The sequence below is a fragment of the Canis lupus genome, chromosome 25 (genome assembly GCF_003254725.2).
Source record: "Canis lupus dingo isolate Sandy chromosome 25, ASM325472v2, whole genome shotgun sequence".
In the NCBI taxonomy this organism is placed as follows: Eukaryota; Metazoa; Chordata; class Mammalia; order Carnivora; family Canidae; genus Canis; species Canis lupus.
In genome coordinates, this window is record NC_064267.1 from 2,923,512 (window position 1) to 2,945,791 (window position 22,280).

Consider the following 22,280-nt stretch of genomic DNA (forward strand, 5'->3'; position numbering starts at 1 on the left):
CTGTGGGGTCGCGGGGGGGGGGGCGGGGCCGCACCGAAGGGAGCCGGTCCTGCTGCTCGGCCAGGCCTGGGACTTCGGTTCAACGTCCTGGGTCCCACATGTTAAATGTGACACATCATGATTAGAAAGTGTACTGGCACTGATCCTTGTGTTTTTTGGGTTCTGTTTGCACTTTCAGAGACAAGGAAGTAGCATGGCATGAAACATGGCTCAGTTCTATTACAAAAGGAATGTGAATGCCCCCTACAGAGATCGCATCCCTCTAAGGATAGTCCGAGCAGAATCGGAACTCTCTCCATCAGAAAAAGCCTACTTAAATGCGGTGGAAAAGGGAGATTATGCAAGTGTCAAGAAATCTCTGGAGGAAGCTGAAATTTATTTTAAAATCAACATTAATTGCATTGATCCTCTTGGAAGAACTGCTCTCCTCATTGCAATTGAAAATGAGAACTTGGAGCTCATTGAACTGCTTTTAAGCTTCAATGTCTACGTTGGAGATGCTCTGTTGCATGCTATCAGGAAAGAAGTCGTCGGAGCTGTTGAACTGTTACTGAACCACAAAAAGCCCAGTGGAGAAAAACAGGTATGTGCAAAAGCACCGTTTCGGGTCTATTTTCGTTGCAGAAAGTTTTGTGGTTATTCAGATTCTCTCTAAATATGAAGAATAAGCAGCATTGAAATTAGGACTATTACTATAGAGAGCTACTAATAGGTACACACTTCATCCCTGCCAACGGCCGCCAGCACCTGCGCTGCCTGCCCTGGCTAATCTACCTTTAGTGAGACCTAAAGCAGAACAAAGGAGCCTGAATTGGTTTCCCATACATTGGCCACATTTCTGTGTAATGCTCAAACTAGACTTTTGGGGCTCACTCTGTATCTGTAGGTATTTTTCCTTTTGTCTTTCGTTTCCAACATGTTTGCTATTTTCCTGTTTAATCTGTTTGCCTATACTGGGTTTCTGCATCTTACTGCACAAGTGAATTGTATCACCTAATTTTGATATTGTTCATTAGCAAACTCCAGTAGATTTCTTTTAAATTGAGGCAAATAGAGAAAGGATTACTAGAAAATAACTAAACTTTTGTTGTGCCCAAGATTGCGAATCCAAGAAACCACCAAGGAGCCGACACCGACGCAAGCACACGAGGGTTTATTAGCACGCTGGAGCTTGGGTCCAAGTGTACCCGACACAGCGGAGCAGGGACTTGGACCCCGAAGTGGGTTTCAGCTTAGTTTTAAGGACTGGTCTGGGGACCTCCAGAAGGGCTGGAGCAATTCCTCAAGTTCTGTTTACATTTTGGTATGGGGCCTTCAAGGGCATTGAGCTCTGTTCTCATTCTAATAGGGGCTTCCTGCCACTGGCTTGGGCTCTGTTTTTATTCTAATATGGGGCTTTCTAGGACTTCAAGCTGTAAGGTGTTTTCTTCCTGTAACTGAAGTAAGGTAAAGTTCAGCTCTTATTCACAGGGGCCTGGGATGGCTGCACTTGTGATAACGCTGAACTTAAAGTGGAACGGCCTTAATTTTCTCGGCCTCCACACTTTGACTAGATTTAACTGTATTAAATTTACCAATGCTAAAGTGTAGCTATATCTTAATGTCATCAGGAGAAAATAAAATAGCACACAGTTCTATAGTGTGCTATATCTCCTCTCTTCTTATTTTTGTTGTTGTTGTTTGGCTTTTTTTAACCACTGAGGACGTGGAGAAATCCTAAACAGGAACAAATAAGGAATCTGTTTTTGTCTGTCTAGACTCTTCTGTTTGTGACTGCCCTGTATCTGAATAGTCTCTTTGATCCTTTTTCCTCTCACACTGAACTCTTCACTTCTCTGCATCAAGTCCAATTGACTAATTGCAAAGACATTGCACATACTGCGGTGGCTCAAAATCAGTTTTTAAAGTAAAATCTTCAAATGTGTTACTCCGCTCTAGCCATTTCTGCTGTATTGGGTGGGTAATACGCAATCTCTGCAAAGGATAAGCTGTTAGGAGATACTAAATTCTCTCAAAGCCAGCTCTGTTGTAGCTCCCGTTATCTCTGCTTTGCTGGAGGACTTTTATCCGATCTTTGCCATTATTAGCAGAATGGCTTCATGGCTGGGTGTCTCCTGAAAAACAATTTCAACAACAACTCTCAATGCCATCTCGGAAGTCTGTGTTCCATGGTCCTGTTTTGTGACGCCCGCCACCTACCCCTTCCTCTTACCTGAGCCTAAGCTTTCAGAAAGCAACACTCCACAAGGACAATACCTCTCTGCTTGTTGCTTTATTGGCTTTTGGTTATTGGTTTTATAGCCAGTTGTTTGTGTGTTACCTTTCCATCTTACCACTAAAATTTTACTGGCAGAAAATTCATCTGTTTGATCTATCCTTTCAAACTTGTACAGACCTTGCCAGGAATGGACAGGTCATGGTAATATCTAAAGATGTTATGGAGGGCCTGGGTGGTGTTGTGCCCAAGATTGCAAATCCAAGAAACCACCAAGGAGCCGACACGGATACAAACACACGAGGGTTTATTTACAAGCTGGAGCCTGGGTCCAGGTGTACCCGACACAACGGAGCAGGGACTTGGACCCCGAGACTAAGAGGCTCAGCAACTTTATGGGGGCCCGTGGCCAGTGGGATACGCAGAAAGTTGCACAGTCATGCTGGTCCTCTGAGCCGGATTTCCGATTAGGGTGTGTCCTGGTCTTCGATTAGCGCAAGGCGGGTGCAGCCCCAAATAGAGTCAGTCCTGCTCTGCTTGTCCGGGGGTGGGGGATTTTGTTCAATTTCCTGGGTCCCACAGTGGCTTAGTTAAGGGTCTGCCATAGGCTTGGGTCATGATCTCAGGGTCCTGGGATTGAGCCCCTCATCCAGTTCCCTGCTAAGTGGGGTGTCTGCTTCTCTGTCTGCTCCTCCCCTGCTTGTGCTCTCTCTCTCTATCTCTCTCTCACTCTGCATGCTCTCTCAAATAAATGAAATCTGTTTTTAAAAAAGCTGTAGGTTATATCCCAGGCTTTTACCACTAAGGAAGTGCAGGACATAGCTAGGAATGAGTTGGAGTCTGTTTTCATCTGTGTAAGTTCAAGGGCTGCTTTTTCAGTCACCTTGTGATTTTGAAATTCCTTCACAGTCATACTTCATGGCTTCTAATAACAGCAGCCTTATATTGTACACTCTCTTGTCTTTGTAGAGGTGACCATAAGATGGTCTGTGACTGTGGTCTCCATCATTTTAGATAGCAACAAGTCTATAGAACAAAATTGCCATTAAATGTATTTTTACATTGATTACTAAATAGCTCTGTTTTCTAGAGAATAGTGGCCATACATTTCCATGTCTCTTTAGTAAATGACATTTGTGCTGGCCTGAGTAAATTTGGTGTCTGGAGAAGATATCTGCTATTATGAGAGTGTTTGTTGGAAGATACTCAACTTCTGAGCTAATCTCTAGTCTCACAAGTAGGTCCTGGCTCCTTACAGGCACTTGATCTGAACCCTGATTATTAACAAAAGGCAGTAAAGGTTTGCAGTCTGCCAAGAGTCAGAAATATCCCAGGCCATGTGTTTCTGGAAGATTTCTCTTGGATCTGTTTGCTGGCCAAGAAATTTTCCTTCTGTATTTGTACATTCTAGAATTCATCTTCAGTGGAGGCACTAGGAACAAACAAAAAAATTGTATCTTTTTGTTTGAACTTTGTAATTTTGAAAGAACAAAACCAACCTACCCCAGAGTTCCTGGTATATTGTTAGAACATGAAGTGTATACAAAGTAGCACATAAAAGATGTTCTCTGTGTTCAGGGTGGGGGGCGGTACAGTAAATCCCATTAGAGCTTGGCTCCATCTGTGATTTACTTGGATAATGTATCTCAGGTACAGCGACATGTTTTGGAGTAACAGTTCCCATAAATCAGTGTTGCGTGTAGCAAATATGCTCTTGACAGGAATTTTTTTTTTATAGATCATAATTTCTTAAGAGGATTCTTGTGATTGCTGTAAGCCACTTTGCCTATTATTATAATTTGCTGAATGTCCAGTCTCCTGGACATTCCCCCAAAGACTCTGGAACATATGCTATTAGTCCTGGTGAGGTCACTAAAACCATGCCTGAAAACAATAATATCCAAGTGCTACAAGAGAGCTTGGTTCTTCTCTAACAGAGTGGACCAACAAATGTCAGGGACAGAGTGAGCAAAACAATAGAAGTTTTACTCAGGAGAGCTACAGAGGAAGCTCTGAGAAGTGAGAGGGGTCCTGACAGGGTTGCCTCTGGGGGCTTTTATAGGAAACTGACCAGGGAAGTTGGTGAATTTCTTGTTGATATCAGGGTGTATTTGTAAATGTCACGAGCACAGAGGAGATGTGCCCCCCCCCCCACATTTCTCTCCATCTGGGGTTTCTGTGATTACTTAGTAGCCATTAAAGGGGGAGCTCCCTAACCTATTGGAGCCAGGGGGCCAGGTTTATTTTTTTTCTGATTTTACTGTCTTATGTCTGTTTTCCCCGGATGGGTAGGAGCTTGACTCTGGGGCCTTTTGGTATCCTTGGGGTTTATGAGAGCCCACAGATTCCTGGAGGCCTGACTTTGGGCCTTTCCCTTACTTTTCCCTGCCTAGCCCCATCTGCCCCTAACTCGCTCCTACATCACAAGTAGACAAAATAAACTTGTCTTGAAATGAGTCAAGAAAGAGGATATAATATAAAAATTATACAAATCTGGTCATTAGAACACTTACCTAAGAACTTAAAATGTAATAAATGTGGCTTAGGAAACATACTCTTCCTTTGTAAGTTTGTCACATGTCCGTTTCTTTCTCTGGAAGAAGATGCAGTGGGTGGTGGCATCCTGAAGTCATAGGGGCTGTGAGATTTCATATTAGTTTGGGAACAATTTACTATTTGCATATGTCTACTGTGCCTAGCCTTGTGCTGGGTGCTAAGGAGCAGACATGTTCCTGTTCTTTGGAGTCTAGAAATATAGCTGTGAAGAGAGACAAGAAAAATACCATGGGAATATGAATAAGCGTGATCACAGTGAAAAAGATGAAGGAGAAATAAATTCTCAGGTAATGATGAATTCTGTTGACTGGGTTTGGTAAATACAAACTATTAGTGGGTAGAGGGCATGGAAGGGAGTATATACCTGGGAAAAATTAACTCCATTCACTAAGAGACTGGGATACAGTCCATTGGACCTGATTGGATATACTCAGTTCCTGCTTTGTTGAAATTGACATCCAGGAGGCAATTAGAAATTTTGGACTTAAAAGGGGTCTGGGATAGTGTCCTATAGACAAGACATTGAAGTCACCTGTCTTCCTATCACTTTGACATTGATTTTCTCTTCTGGTCTTATAAATTGTTCAAATGTTTGTGGTGGTTTGCCTATTAAAAGGTTTTCTCAATGCCACCTCTAACAGAGTTATTTCAATTTTGCCAGATAGATAGATGAGCATAGATCATTAAGTATTTACTTCCATATGTAATGTAGGCCAAAATAAATCAGGGTTTTGAGTTCTAGTGTTTTATTTTTATTTTATTCTTCAAAAAAAAACGGAAAGAGTAACACCTAGTTTCTTTCATATAGTAGACAGCCTAGACAATGTGATTCTCTATGCTAAGCAGGAAGATGGGAGGTCATGTATTCTTACTGGGTCATGTATTCTTACTGGCCACAATCATTACTCTCATATTCTCTGATAGTTTTATTGAACTTTTCTTTGACCTTCTGAATACCTTATTTCTCTACAGGGAATAACTGAGAGTGGCTTCTTAGCCCCAGTTTTGAGCCAATTGATTAGTTGCTTGACTTCTAATTATTTCTGGCAGACCTTTCTCTTTGATGTCATCTAAGGCCAGATTCAAGGCCACATTCAATTTCAGTTTCAGCTGCTTCAGTACATGTTTATCAGAAGCAGAGCTTTCTTTTCCATTCTTCCCTTAGTAAGTGGTTCTCAGTCTTCAGCACCATTAGAATCACTGGAAGGCTTTAACAAAACACAGATTGCTGGATCCCACCCTAAGGGTCTCTGATGCAGCAGGTCTAGGATGACCCGGAACTTAGTTCCAAGTACCCAGGTGATAGTAATGCTGCTGGTCTGCAGAGAGTACTTTAAGGCTTAGAGGAATTTGAAGGTTACAGAATGCCTCTGATTGTATATTTTATGTTAAGTGTATTGAACTATACTGTGCGGGCAGCCGGGTGGCTCAGCGGTTTAGCGCCGCCTTCAGCCCAAGGCCTGATCCTGGAGACCCGGGATTGAGTCTCATGTCGGGCTCCCTGCATGGAGCCTACTTCTCCCTCTGCCTATTGTCTCTGCCTCTCTCTCTATGTGTCTCTCATGAATAAATAAATAAAATATTTAAAAAAGTAAATAAAATATACTGTGCTAACCTGGCTTTCAGGAAATTTCAGTTAATGCCCTTAAATACTAATGATTAAATGATTTAATATATGAGGGTCTCCCAATTTCACTAATATGTTTATTATATTTTCCCTTTCTTAGGAAAAAGATATCACTAAACATTACCAATTAGTCCCAACAGTTAAGGTAAGAGTATTTCATTTGAAGAAATTTGTTTTAAAGCTCTACAAAAAAAAATATCAGATTTTTAGAATATCAGATTTTTAGGGCCACCTGGATGGTGCAGTTGGTTAAGTGTCTGGCTCTGGATTTTGGCTCAGGCCATGATCTCAGGGTCCTGGGATCGATTTCCTTGCTGGGCTCCATGCTCAGTAGGCACTCTGCTTGAGGATTTCTCTCCTTTGAGCATTCCCTCACTTAAGCTCTCGCTCTTTCTCAAATAAATAAATCTTGAGGAATCTTGGAGATTACCTAATCCAATCACTTCATTTTACAAAACAGGGAAAGAGACCCAGTGGAGTTGGTATTTGACCTGACTTAAAAGGATCTGTATATAAATTAATAGCTAGAAAATGAACCTTGAGATCGTCTGAATGATGATGATGATTATAAAAGAAATAATAATACTTGATAATATTCATTGAGCCTGTCATCATGCCAGGAACTGCGATAAGAATTTTGTATGAAATTAGGTTCTACTGTTATCCCCATTTATAGATGGGGAAACAAAAGCATAAAAAAGTAAAATTGACGTGTTCCAGATCACAAAGCAGGAAATCGGTGCTGGAACTTGAGTCCTGAAAAATAACTATATGCTGTCCAGCTATAGCCATTACACCAATTTGAGTGGGAGTCATTGAATCATTAATCATCCTAATTTGGGATAAGAGATAAATTTTTTTTTTTTAAACTATAGCTTTTTTTTTTTTTTAATTTTTATTTATTTATGATAGTCACACAGAGAGAGAGAGAGAGAGAGAGAGAGAGAGGGGCAGAGACACAGGCAGAGGGAGAAGCAGGCTCCATGCACCGGGAGCCTGACATGGGATTCGATCCTGGGTCTCCAGGATCGTGCCCTGTGCCAAAGGCAGGCGCCAAACCGCTGCGCCACCCAGGGATCCCAAGAGATAAATTTAAAAGAGTCTCTAGATCTTCATATTTAGGAGATCTTGAGGATCTCTCTCTCTTGAATATTATAATGTTATTTATAATTTGGTTCAACAAATACAAAGAAATAGTCATTAGAAGTCATTAGAAGCTGTGAAGTGCTGGGAAGGAGCAGAGTTGAGGGATAGAGATGCTGCCTTCCAGCTCCATTCACCACTTGCTAACAGGACGGATCTCTCAATCATTTTAAGCCTTGGTTTTCTTGTCTGTTAAAATCATAGTATTAATTTGTTTCTTAAAGTCTATGTTCAGATTCTGTAAAGGTATCTTATAAAGTAACACATAATAACAGCATACTATACTATTATCACTGTATTATTCCATAATCTATCTTTCTGTTGACAAACAAATATGTTAATGACACAACATATGTGGAGAAAATGAAGTTAAGCATTGGCAGTTTATCCTCTAGAGTGCATGACTTTTTTCATTTGAAAAATGCAATCACTGGAAACCCTATTCAGAGAGAGCAAAGGAAATGTAATTCAGTTTACTCTTTTTCTTTTCACTTCAGTGCATGTAGGGGAGCGTTTTTTAAAGTAGTTTCAGTAGATTTGCTAATACAATTTGTGACTTTAGAAAGCTTGCCTATTATGTGATCAGAAAACCAAAGAGTCTGAAATAAGAGATTGGCATTAGCATGTTTTGGGTTTTTTTTTTAAGATTTTATTTATTTGTTTGAGAGAGAGTGTGTGAGTGAGCAGGGGAGGGGCAGAAGGAAAGGGAGACAGAGAATCCCAAGCCAACTTCATGCTGAGTGCAGAGTCCGATGCAGGGCCTGAACCCAGGACCCTCAGATCATGACCTGAGCCGAAATCAAAAGTCTGATACTTAAGGGACTAAGCCACTTAGGTGCCCCTAGCATTAGCATGTTAATGCCAATATGCATCCAATCCCAGATATACCCTGCTAACTAAAATTCAAGAACTTTTTTATTCAATTGATGTGGGTACTAATAAATGTATCCCTGGCTACTGATCAGAGAACTATGGTTTTTTTTTTTTTTAAGATTTTATTAATTTATTCATGAGAGACACAGAGAGGCAGAGACACAGGCAGAGGGAGAGAAGCACGGTCCATGCAAGGAGCCCAATGCGGGACTGGATCCCAGATTCCGGGATCAGGACCTGAGCTGAAGACAGAAGCTTAACCGCTGAGCCACCCAGGTGTCCCGAGAACTATGTTATTAAAACAAATCTAAAATTTTCATTGAGACCATTTGCTTTTTGCCTCAAGTCCTCAGATACCTTGAAAAATTTGCTTTTAACTCCTTTCATTTTCCTCATTGGGCTTCGGAACAAGCCAACAAGCCATTTGCCTTCTGCAGTCCCATGAACTTCATAAATGAAACTGTATGCTAAAGATGGTCTGTATGCCCGAGTCTTTAGAGTTGTCCCTTGCAGAATGAAAACATTGACCTTCGTCAGTAGCTAGCCAGTTGAGGTTACCTCTTTCTCTTTGTTTTTATTACAGCCTGGATATTGACAGTAAGTGAACTGAAATATATGTGTAACTGTAATCCTATGAACTATCAAAATTAGAGGGAGCAAGATTGAGAGGAAGAGAGGGTAAGAGAGAAATACAGTGAAGTATTAAAGATGTTCTCCCTCAAAAATATTTATCTTATTGTGTGACATAATAGATAAGTCATCAATTGTACTTCTTTTTATTCTGATTTAAACTGTCAACAGAAGACTTATGATATTATCTAAATCTACCTTTAATATGAAAAAGCTGAAGCTTATCCCCAAATATGTAGAATAGCAACCAATATAAGGTATTTTAATTAACAAGTACTTTGAAAGTCTAAAAATTAAATTGAGTTTTATTATTCCACATCAGGGAGTTTGTTTGTTTTTTAAAAAGATATTATTTACTTATTCATGAGAGACAGAGAGAGAGAAGGGGGCAGAGACACAACACAGGCAGAGAGAGAAGCAAGCTCCATGCAGGGAGCCCGATGTGGGACTCAATCCCAGGACTCCAGGATCACACCCTGGGCCGAAGGGAGGTGCAAACTACTGAGCCCCCCAGAGATCCCAGCAAGGTTTATTGTTGTGGTTGTTGTGGTTGGCTTTTTTCTGTAAATTTTTCTATTGGACTTCAATTTGCCAACCTACAGTATAACACCCAGTGCTCATCCTGTTAAGTGCCCCCCTCAGTGCCCATCACCCAGTTACCCCATTCCCCCGCCCACCTCCCCTTCCACTATCTCTTGTTTCCCAGAGTTAGGAGTCTCACATGGTCTGTCAGAAGAATAAAATGATTTTTCCTCTCTGATTTTTCCCATTCATTTTCTCTCCTTTCCCCTATAATCCCTTTCACTATTTTTTTATATTCCCCATCTGAGTGAAACCATATGATGACTGTCCTTCTCTGACAGACTTATTTCACTCAGCATAATACCCTCCAGTTCCATCCACATCGAAGCACATGGTGGGTATTTGTCCTTTCTGACAGCTGAGCAATATTCCATTGTATACATAGACCACATCTTCTCTATCCATTCATCTGTCGATGGGCACCGAGGCTCCTTCCCAGTTTGGCTATTGTGGACATTGCTGCTAGAAACATTGGGGTGCAGGCGTCCCAGTGTTTCACTGCATCTGTATCTTCACAGCAGGAAGTTTAAAAGGTATTATAATATTGAGCATAGATTGTGTTTAGCCAGCTGGCAAATAGCAATCATGAGAGATAATAAATGATTCTGTCCTAAATAGAAGAATTTTTTTTTTTAGTGGAAGAATTTTCAAAAGATAGTCCATGTTGTACTGTTAATATGACAACATGGCTTAAGCTAACTGATCAGTCTGACTCATAACACAATGCACCATTTAACTTCCATCGTTACATTGACATTTTATTCTTCTTGAAGACCAGCCAATTATAAATCATCCTTTTGAAACACATTCCCTTGCTCTTTTCTTTCAGCATACCACATTTATTGTGAAAGTAAAATAATAACAACATCATTAAATATGTTTGGAACCCACAAGAGTAAAGGGCTTTTAGCCTTTTCCAAAAGTCAAGTGAAATAAAAAAACAAGCTCAAGCAGATGAACAAAACTTCGAGCATTGGGACATTTCCATTCCACAGTAAGGATATATAACAGGTGCCTGGATGTCTCAGTACGTTAAGCTTCTGCCTTTGGCTTAGATCATGATCCCAGGGATCTGGGATCTAGCCCAGCATAGGGTTCCCCACTCTCCCTTCACCCCACTGACATGCTGTCTCTCTCTCACTCAAATAAATAAAATCTTTTAAAAATAAGAATATTAGGGATCCCTGGGTGGCGCAGCGGTTTGGCGCCTGCCTTTGGCCCAGGGTGCGATCCTGGAGACCCGGGATCGAATCCCACGTCGGGCTCCCGGTGCATGGAGCCTGCTTCTCCCTCTGCCTGTGTCTCTGGCTCTGTCTCTCCTTCTCTCTCTCAAGAATAAATAAATAAAATATTAAAAAAAATAAGAATATTAGAAATAAAGCCTTTATTCTCTGTTTTTGGACACAGAAAGAGTGAGATATAGTGAAGAAAGTTGAGAGACAGAAAGATTGGAGATAAATCCTGTTTTACCACCTCAGGCAAATCATTTAGTCTTTAGGGCCTTGACTTGCTCATAAAAAAGAGGAGGATTATAGTCCTTACTCAGCAAGTTGTAAACATTTAGTTAACATCTTGAAGTGCTAGAATTAAGAGAGCTAGCTCAGTAAGTCCCTCCGTCTTGATACCGTTTGATCATTTTATATTGAATAAGTTTAATTTAATTTTAAATGCATATATGCATTGAAAACGGTGAATATTCCCCAAAGCAAATGCATTCTTGTGAAGTGTCAGTATGAAGAATGAGTTTGTGTTAAAAGGAGAGAGATTGAAACTGATCTTTCAGGTACGCCTGGGTGGCTCAGGGGTTGAGTGTCTGTTTTCCACTCAGGGTGTGATCCCAGGGTCCTGAGATTGAGTCCCGCATCAGGCTCCCTGCAAGGAGCCCACTTTTCCTTGAAAGAAACTGATCTTTCAAAAGTGAGCTTTGCCGAAAAGCTTTTTTGGAGTCATTTTTATTAAATCCCCCCAATCCATTATAAATGCTGTCATTAAATCTAAAAATAATAACCATGATGTAAGTAAGCAATATATTCATTGAACTTAATTATAGCAATTTGAAAAGAAATCACTAAGGAATCACATTTAACAATTATAATTAATCAAATAGATAAGGTATTAATTTAATTGGGAATCATAAAAAATATCTATTATGATTAGAATGTCTCATAACAGTTTCAAAATGTCCCCTTTTTCAACCTACTGTACTTACTTATTCTCTGATAAGATGCAAAACAAGTACAATTTTATTACAGTAATAACTGAAACATAAAATGAGGATTTAAGTAGTGTGGAATTTTAAATGTTCAAGAACCAATTTTTCAAGCAATAAGAAAGAAAGAGTGCTCTAATTTTCATTACCACAATTTTTTCTTTATGCAGTAATTTTCTGGATCAGTTAACTCCTAGATATATTGATGTTCCAAGTCAACTGTTGTTTGAATCACATATTAGAAACACCAACAATAATTCTAAAGTATGAGCTTGGAGCATGTGAAGACCAATTTATAGACTACTCAGGAGGAATGGGTGGTTTATGCAGGATAAGAGAAACTCATAATTGCAAATTTACTAACTGAATCCATAGCTTTTTTTCCCCTTATATGAGATCATAAATGAGTGGAGTGGATTTAACTTTGCAGGATCCTCATCCCTCACGTGTATAACCTCATTGCAACATTCCTCCTTGGTTTCTGGGTTTTCCTGGGAGAAATATATATATTTGTTTGATTTGGAGATACAAGCTTAATTATTAATCAGTTCTACTACCATCAGATATAAATGTCAATTTTTTTTAAAGATTTATTTATTTATTTATGATAGAGAGAGAGAGAGAGAGAGAGGCAGAGACACAGGAGGAGGGAGAAACAGGCTCCATGCTGGGAGCCCAACGTGGGACTCGATCCCGGGACTCCAGGATCGCGCCCTGGGCCAAAGGCAGGCGCCAAACTGCCAAGCCACCTAGGGATCCCCCTAAATGTCAATTTTTAATACAATAATACCATGATGAATAAAGTATAAATTAGAAATAATTATACATTTATTTAGGTTTTATGTTATGTGTATTACTCCCTTCTCAAAATGTCAGTGAATCCCCAATTAGTAGTATACTGACTAATTTTCCTCAAAAAAAAAAAAAACATAATTTGAAAAGGCAAATAGATTAGGATGCACTATAAATTTCTATTACATCATACATACTATAGTGGTTGTAGATCAAAGGATAATAATAAAAATTGTTAACAGTAATTGGCATTTCAATGTGCCAGGTATTCTCTTAAGACCATTTTACGGGATGCCTGGGTGGCTCAACAGTTGAGCGTCTGCCTTTGGCTCAGGGCATAATCACAGGGTTTCCAAATGAGTCCCACATCGGGCTCCCTGCTAGGAGCCTGCTTCTTCTACTCTGTCTGTCTGTGTCTCTGCCTCTCTCTGTCTCTCATGAATAAATAAATTAAATCTTTTTTTTTTTTAAAGACCATTTTACATTGTTGTCTCATGCATCAGGAAATTGAAGCTCAGAGAAATTTAATAATTTTCCCAAGGGAGAGCGGAGTGTGGGTTCTCTGTTTTTATGATCTTTACTCTTCCTATGTCAAACAGCCTGGTTACTTTGGCCATCAGATATATCCAGCAAGCTCAGCCCTCCAGAACATGCCACAAACTAGGAGTACAACTTGGTCTTCAAGCAGTGTAGAAAGATCTCTCTGTGTCCTGACTCCACAGAAGCATCCTGAAATTCCTTCATCTCAGACTCTTGATCCAATTTTAAATGCTTTTCAGTTAATGATTTAACAAAACTGGTTATCTTATTCTCAATTATCCCTAGAATGTTCTAGGAAAAGATTGGCAGTAATGAAGGAACAGAGGAATCCCTAGGAAGAGATGAGAGGAGCATATTAACAGGAGTGTAGATGACACTTCAAGTGGTGTTCATCACAGCATCACCGTGTGCTTGGCCGGACACAGAGGTTGAGGCCCCAGAGAGGAGCTTGTCTTGGAACCTGATGGTGGAGTCTGCAGAGAGAGACCCTACCTCCTAGGCTGGAGGAGGTTATTTTACAGACAACACAAATCCTTTTCCTCTTTTACGTGTGAGATAAATTGTGAAATCTTGATGGAATGAAATATCCCTCTTGTTACGGTCATAGCCTATATAGCCCTTCATATCTTTTAGAATGTTCTGTTCAATATATGTATCACTTTCCCCTCCTTGGTGAACTTCACAATACCAAGAAGTACATGTGCATGTCTATAAACACACACGAATTAGTCTTGATACAGAATACAGAAACACACACTATATTAGTCTTGATACAGAATCACTGGTTTCTGCTCTTCAGCTCCACTGTAACAGAGCAACAGGAGGAAAACTCAGGATGAAAAGACTTAGGAAAGTTAGTAGAATGGTTTGGGTGAGCAAAATTTCAATGAAGGGATCATGTATTTCCTCACTTATTCTTTTATTCTACTGTTTTTAAGATTTACTTGGCTATAACTGTAACCAAAATATTATCAAAATATGATCATAAAGTAAACAACTTAATAAATATCACAAGGAAACCCTTGACCTTATGGAATCTAATATAGCAATCAGTTGCCACTTCGAGAAATGAAAGTAATATATAATATGCTTCCTCATCTATTTTGTTTTCTATACAATATAGATTTCTTTGTTTTACATCTGCATTTTTGTGAAAGTAGAGGAATACCACCCTTAAACATCTAAGAAATATTCACATTGGATTATGCAAGATACAAAAATTGAAAAAACTTAACATCAGTAAAAGAAGGAACTAGTACATTGTGTTTCCATAAAACGATAAAAATGTATAAGTATTCAGTGGATGTGGGAAAGATAAAACATTGGCATATTAGATGAATTTTTTGTATATAATATTATGATCTACTCCTCGCTCTAAATGGAATCATTATAAAATATTTTTGGGGATCCCTGGGTGGCACAGCGGTTTGGCGCCTGCCTTTGGCCTAGGGCGCGATCCTGGAGACCTGGGATCGAAACCCACATCGGGCTCCCGGTGCATGGAGCCTGCTTCTCCCTCTGCCTCTCTCTCTCTCTCTCTCTCTCTCTCTCTGTGACTATCATAAGTAAATTTACAAAAAAAATAAAAAAATAAAAATATTTTTGCTTTGTGCATATATAACTTCACTCCATCAATGAAATGCTTAGGTTTTTATTTAATAAGTATATATTAAATGTTGCTAATTCATACCTGTCTTGCATACTTTTTCTAGAGTATCAGAGCCCATTAATCCTTTATCATCTGAGGAGCTTTTGCTTCTTTTGGCTTGACTTTAAATTACCAGTCTTACAGAACATGAGAGACTCCTAACTCTGGGAAACGAACTAGGGGTGGTAGAAGGGGGAGGTGGGTGGAGGAGTGGAGGTGACTGGGGGATGGGCACTTGAGGGGGACACTTGATGGGATGAGGACTGGGAGATATTCTATATGTTAGCAAATTGAACACCAATAAAAAATAAATTCATTAAAAAAAAACAGAGAGGGAGGAAAAAGAGACTCTTAATCATACGAAACAAACTGAGGGTTGCTGGAGGGGAGGGAGTTGGGGAAATAGGGTTAACTGGGGGATGGGCATGAAGGAGGGCATGTGATGTCATGAGCACTGGGTATTATATCCAACACCTCTTGAATTCTACCTCTGAAGCTAGTAATACACTATATGTTAATTAATTGGATTTAAAATAAATTTTTCAAAAAACAAACAAAAAAATTACCAGTCTTAGAAAAGTATACTTTAAGTATATTCCATGTAGTGATTTTAAATTTAATGCCTGACCTGCAGGTAGTAATCATTAAATCACATGTTCCAGAAGCACCCCAGGATGAATTTTATTTCCCCAGACCATGTTCTACTTAACCCTACCCAGGCTGCCTGATTCTCTCAACCAAAAAAGCATAGATTCAATGTCTAACTTTGAAATTCTAGAGAATTAAGGAGCATTTTGATATCACTCTCCCCCTCCCCCAATACACATACACACACTGACTCCTGGAACTCATCTCCAACCTTATATAGGTGTGAGAAAGATGCAGCTTAGACTTCAGGAAACTTGTCAAAGATGATTGAGGTGATCTGATCTTGAGCCAGGCGTAAAATTCAGTTTTCGTCTAGAATCAAATAGAAACATTTGTCATAAACATCACTTTAATTCCACTTTTAATATTTTGTAGAACCAAGGAAAAATATGTAAATATAAATAAAGGCTTTGTTTTGCATCAGAGGAAATGTTTCATGGTGGGAAAAGCTCAAGTTTGGAATTAAACGGGAATTCGAGTCCTATCTCCATCCCCTTCCTACTTGTGTGACCCAATGGTGATTTTGGGAGGGGGGGGGGTTCTTATCTTTTAATTTTCACTTTTTTTTGGTTTAAATTCAGTTACATATATAGTGATTATATATATATATATATATATATATAGTGATATAGTGATTTTTTTTTAACATGAAACAGCGGTAATGGCTACCTCTCAGAGTTATTATAAGAATTAGGAATTTGAAATACTTCATGTGAAGTGCTTTAACATATTTACATTTGAAGCAGTATCATCATCATTATCATCACTATGCCCAAGAAGCATTGCTATACAAGAATCAAACATGCCAATTTGATGTATGGCCAAAGATTCACATTTGTACACGTTTCTAAGTTTTTATCATGAGGTTTATAGTATGTTAACATAGACCATGGGAGTTAAACTTGTTGAATTCTGGTGATGAAATCTCTTGGGAAAGCCTTCCTGGATATCTACATAATGGTTTAGGAGGGCTGTGAATGCATAAGAGATTGAATGGAGCCAAGAAGCTTGACCCTTAACTTCAACGAGGTCTAGAAGTGAGAGAAGAAATGGGCCAGGCTTATAAAATGACGATGAAATCTAAATAGATATAAATATGCTATTATTTATCAAATGTAGTTTCACTCTGATTAAAGAGAAAAGGAAAAATTATGATAATGGAAGATGATTGGAGATGATCCCTTAGAAGAATAAACAGATTCACTTAGGGATATTTTCTGGAGTATGTTTCCAGAACAGGCTGAAATTCAACATTATCAGATAAATGCGGGATATTTGCTCACCTAGGTCACATTGTCTCTTTTAATAGGTGAAATAAAGCACATCAAATTGGTTTTTATCACATTTAAGGAAAAGGCTGCCACCTGGTGAATATTTGAGGCCGTTAAAAATACATGTAATAGTTTTAAACATCTGGCATGAATTTAAAAATTAGTCATTTATTTTTCTCTATTTTTTCAATAAAGTTTTTGTACTCTGCAATACTAGCAGAGGTCTTGTTAATTTTAAGTTTCCATGAGATTTGTCTATCTTTACCTGATTTTATTAACTGGTACAACTGAATGTTTTATAGGTCACCTAATTCAGATTGAAAGTGACCAAAAAAAAAAAAAAAGGTGAACAAAAATTTATAAACCACCATGATCTATACTTCTTTGGATTCCTTTTTTACTTAATTGCATAGCAAAATTACGAAAAAGACGAAAAAGATGTTTTAAGATTCCTATGATGCAAATACACCCCAATTGTTACAGAAATCTGATCCAAGAGCAAAAATCAGGAAGTCAGTTTACATTGTATAACTAGCTCTGTAGTGGGAGTCTGGTTTAATTTTCCCTTGAACTTTAGCTCCTTCTGTATATTTTACCCAAGGCATGAGAAATGAGGAATTAATTCCCAATGTTTTCTTCTTCTAGTAAAATGTTGCCACTCTACCTATTCTAATATATATATGCTAATATGTATATACATATATATATTTTAGAAACATTTAAAATAGAGGCTAAGAAATCTTTCAGCAGGTTGCTACAGAACTCATAAATTGCTGAAAGTCTGTCTTATATCTCAAGATTCAAGTTCATTGGAACTATATGGAGGAAGGAAAAAAATGAATCTTTACCTTCATGTGTGTGTTTTCAACATTGTCAAAAATCTAAGTAATATTTATTTTAGTTGTGAGCAGAATAAAGCCATCATTCCATTACGAGGAATAAGGGTGCCCATCACTTTTCTTTTACCTAGAAAGCTTTGCTACATTCTTCTCACTTTCAATTCCTAGAATTTTTCCAAGTGTTACTTCAGTTATTTTTATGCAATATTGGAGAAGTTTTAAAAAAGTTTATTTCAGAAGGACTGCTTAGCTTATAGCCATATTTTTAATCCTGAAAGACTAGGTTTTTGTGGCCTTATCTTGCCTAGATGCTTACTGATACAAACACATTATGTGAGATTGATTCCAATTTAATTTGCTAATTCTTTTTAATGAAACTTTATTCTCTTTAATTTGTTGTATCATGTGATCACTACTATATAAATATAAAAGCTCTTCTTAGTTGTTGATGTTGCATTTGGGTATTTTACAACAAAGTCATTTTTCATTTTGTTGTATGGTGATGGTCTTTGTCGGGTCACTTTCTTCTCAAATTTACGAAATACAGTCTGTTTCTTGGGCATAAATCACTCTCCAAACCAAATAAAATCCTGGTCTTATTTTCTTCTACAGGCTACATAATACTATACACATCACTGGTATTAAGTAGCAGTTTGTCAAATAGGCTGTATATGGATGAATATGGTACATTAAAAATTCCCATTCATCGCTCATGAAAATAAAGTAATCAAAGAACAATCTGGCAAGATAAAATCAAACATCAAAGAGCTATAGGCCTCAATTAGGGTAAAATACTCATTTAGATCATTTTCAGAATGGAAACAAGATCATTAATATCTTTGTTATGAAATCTTCTGGTAAGATGTTTTTTAATTTGGCCTCTATTTCAGGACAAAGCTTTGTAGGATTGTAGGGAAGTATAGCATTTGAGGAGCTTTACCACATTTTGAAAAGTCAAAAAGTCAAAGTTCCACATAAAACCTGCAGATTTCCTGCAGTGATTGCAATATTTCTATAAAAGCTCGTAATTGTTAAAAAAATATAAAGCACATTTCCAATTTTCTATAATATATATACTGTATTATCTTCTATGTATCTATCATCTATGTGTAGATGAAGTATATCTCTGCGCAGTGTGGTTTAGGGCCGAGATCCCCTGACTCTTCAGCATTTTTTTTTTTTAAAGATTTATTTATTTGAGATGGAGCTGAGCACGGGAGTTGTGGGAGAGGTAGAGGGAAAGAATCTTCAAGCGGACTCCCCACTGAGCACTGAACCCTAGGCAAGGTTTGATCTCACCACCCGTGAGATCATGGCCTGAGCCAAAACCCAGAGTCAGATGCTGAGCTGACTGAGCCATCCAGGCGCCCCTCCTTTGCCCCTTTCAAGGTAACTGGTCCAACCACACGCCCAGCTGTAACCAGTCATAATCAGGAAGCATTCAGACTTCCCACCCTGTAAGCCTCTGCTAACCTAAAGCCATTCATGTCGTCTTCGGCTGCTGGTTCCATATTTTCACTTTGCTTCTCCTTATTCATGAGGATCATTTTGATTCCCATCCTGGCATTGGAACAGCATGTTTTTTCATTAAGACACATATCAGTGTAATTTTATGGCATCTCTCACTGCTAAAAAAAAGGACCCATGTGACATTTTTTTATTATCTTTTCTGTTTAATAGGGGCTGTGATGGAGAAAAGCCCTTAGAGTGAATTTTCTGCTTGTAGCATAAATTCTTTAAAAGCACACAATGGTTTATTGCCATTATTAGATGGGTGGGACCTTGTTCTTATACTTCCATATTACCTGTATTTGATATTCATCAGTCAGAGTGGATTGAGATGTAGAATTGAAGTCATTTGATTCTACATTCCTACCACCCATGCTCCATCCATCTTGGAGTACATAATCTAGTGCTATGATCCCCATAGTCCTACCAGCCTCAGGCCACTTGACAATTACAGGCAAATTTGTTTAAATTCAATAAAAACTAAGACGTATTTTACTACACAGAGCCTTCATTGGAACCTAAAGTCACAGGACTTGACATTTACATTAATTCATGTGTAGCATACAAAACTAATGAAGAAAAATATAAAATAGAAAAAAATGAAGATTAACCTTGCTGTGATATGTAACCTCTGGAAGATTTATTTCAAAATTATCTCCATAATAATCTAATAGTACATATTCCTTTGTGTATTTTTTAAAATATTTTATTTATTTATTCATAGAGACACAGAGAGGGAGAGAGAGAGAGAGAGAGAGGCAGAGACACAGGCAGAGGGAGAAGCAGGCTCCATGCAGCGAGCCTGATGTGGGACTCGATCCCGGGTCTCCAGGATCACACCTCGGGCTGCAGGCGGCGCTAAACCGCTGTGCCACTGGGGCTGCCTCCTTTGTGTATTTAAAATAAAGTCATAAAATAAAAATATATGGAAAAGAGAATTTATAAAAGATGACAACAATCGATAAAAAATATTTCCATTTGGGGGTGCCTGGATGGCTCAGTTCATTAAACTACTGACTCTTGATTTCAGCTCAGGTCATGATCTCAGGGTCCATGCTAAGCAAGGAGCCTACTTCAGAATTTTCTCTTTCTGCCTTTCCCCTGCGCTCGCTCTCTCTCTCTCTCTCTCTCAGATAAATAAATAAATAAATAAATAAATAAATAAATAAATAAATCTTTTAAAAAAATTCTATTTAACACTAAATGATAAATCAACAAAGGGGATAATAAGGAAATTACACAATTTTCTGTATTTTATACTCCATCGATAATAATGAAACAAGCACTTTTTATTTTTGTTGAAGCTGAATCCTTTTGCAAAGCTATTTAACGACGTTTAACAAAGCAAAACCAAAGAATGTAGATATTCATATTTAATCATTCATTCTTTCATGTATTCAAAAGGAATGTGATAAAGTAAATTACAGTTTATTTTTAATTCAAACATTGTATAGTTATCACACTGATTTAATATACTTAAAATCTATCAAGGGATAAACAAATATAAAATAATTGAATTTCATGTGGATTAAATAAATAATATTGCAATTAATTTAAAATCTAATGTGAATACTAAATTGCTTACAAGGATGAGGAGTTTGCATGTGGACAATATTTTCTTAGCTTACAAGTAAAGCAGATATTTAGCTGGTACAAAACTCTATACTCATGACGTACATTCTCATAGATTGGTGACCTGTTTGAATGAATCAGTGCCTCGGCTACCCTGAACAATGTTGGGGGGGAAAGGACCCAACATTGATAGATTTAATCAGTGAGATGAAACTGACATTAACCATATTTATAGTAAAAATTCACATGAAAACTTAAACTTGAAAAATTATTTGAAATTAATATGATAGACAAAAAGGGGTTAATATATTTAAGAAAGAATATTGGAAAAAAAAACAGGTGACCTCTACCATATTATTTCAATCTTCCAAAAACAAATCTTAATTTTATGAGAGTAGTATAACTTTGGCATCAAAACCAGAAGAGGACAGTTTTGAGAAAGAAAAACTATGGCCCATCAGAAACATAAATGCAAAAATCTTCAGCAATATATTAAAACAATCTGTTACAGGTAAAAGAGAAGGAAATATATGTGTATCTCAGTACAAGCAAACTTTAAAAAAAAAGCATTTGACAAATTTTTATCTATCTATGATAGGAAAAAACAAAACTGAGCCAACCAGAATGGAGTAAACAAAAGATTTTCCTTAATTTGATTGAGAGAATCTACCAAAAACCTGTGTTTTATATCATTCCAAATAGTGAAATATTATAAACATTTATATTAATATCAATAACAAAATAAGAATTCTCATTCTTGTTCCTTCCATGCAGCACTTTACCTGAAGTTCTATTCTGAACAACAAAAAAAAGTAAAAGATACAAAGACTAGAAGAGGGGGGTACCTGGGTAGTTCACTTGATTAACTATCTGCCTTTAGGTCAGGTCGTGATCCTGGGGTCCCAGGTTGAAGCGCCACATGGGCCTCCCTGCTAAGTGGGGAGTCTGCTTCTCCTGCCCCTCCCCCCATTTACCTTCTATCCCCCTCTTCGTGTGCTCACAACTGTCTCTCACAATCTAACTCTCTTTCAAGTAAGTACTATATATATTATATATATATATATATATTTTTTTTTTTAAGATTTTATTTATTTATTCGAGACACACAGAATGGCAGTGACACAGGCAGAAGGAGAAGCAGGCTCCATGCAAAGAGGCTGATGTGGGACTCGAACCCGGGAATCCGGAATCATGCCCGGAGCCAAAGGCAGGCGTTCAACCACTGAGCCACTCAGGTGTCCCTAAAATATTTTTTAAAAGGCTAGAAGACATAAGTATATTCAGGTATTTTGTCTAGATAAAAGCTAAATATGATCTATAAATTATTATAATTAATTAGAAAGTTTATGAAAACCATGGTATGAAAACCCAAATGCATTTGGGATACTAATCCAAGTTGGTGTATATATCACTAAAACTAATTTCAACAAATTATAATTTAAAATTGTGTGTAAAGATATAATTATACAAATGTGTGGTATATACTAATTAAAAGGGAACATTTTCAGCACTAACCAAAAAAAAGTGTATAAGATATATCTAACATAATATGTGCAGGAGCTTCAAGGGGGAACTTGTAAAATGTTGAAAGCCCTTTCTAACTGACTCTGAGTCTTTCTTACAGTA

The 22,280-nt window shown here is 37.9% G+C and overlaps 1 protein-coding gene across 2 annotated transcripts in view; it reads left to right on the plus strand.

Moving 5' to 3' along the window:
• The window catches only part of TRPC4 (transient receptor potential cation channel subfamily C member 4), a 208,226-nt gene that overhangs the window by 53,630 nt on the left and 132,316 nt on the right, over positions 1-22,280 (plus strand). For both annotated transcript variants that reach the window (XM_025462421.3, XM_025462422.3), the window contains exon 2: positions 179-583. In XM_025462421.3, coding sequence (XP_025318206.1) covers positions 206-583 — 378 coding nt within the window. In that variant the 5' untranslated portion in view covers positions 179-205. The remainder of the gene's footprint in view (positions 1-178; positions 584-22,280) is intronic.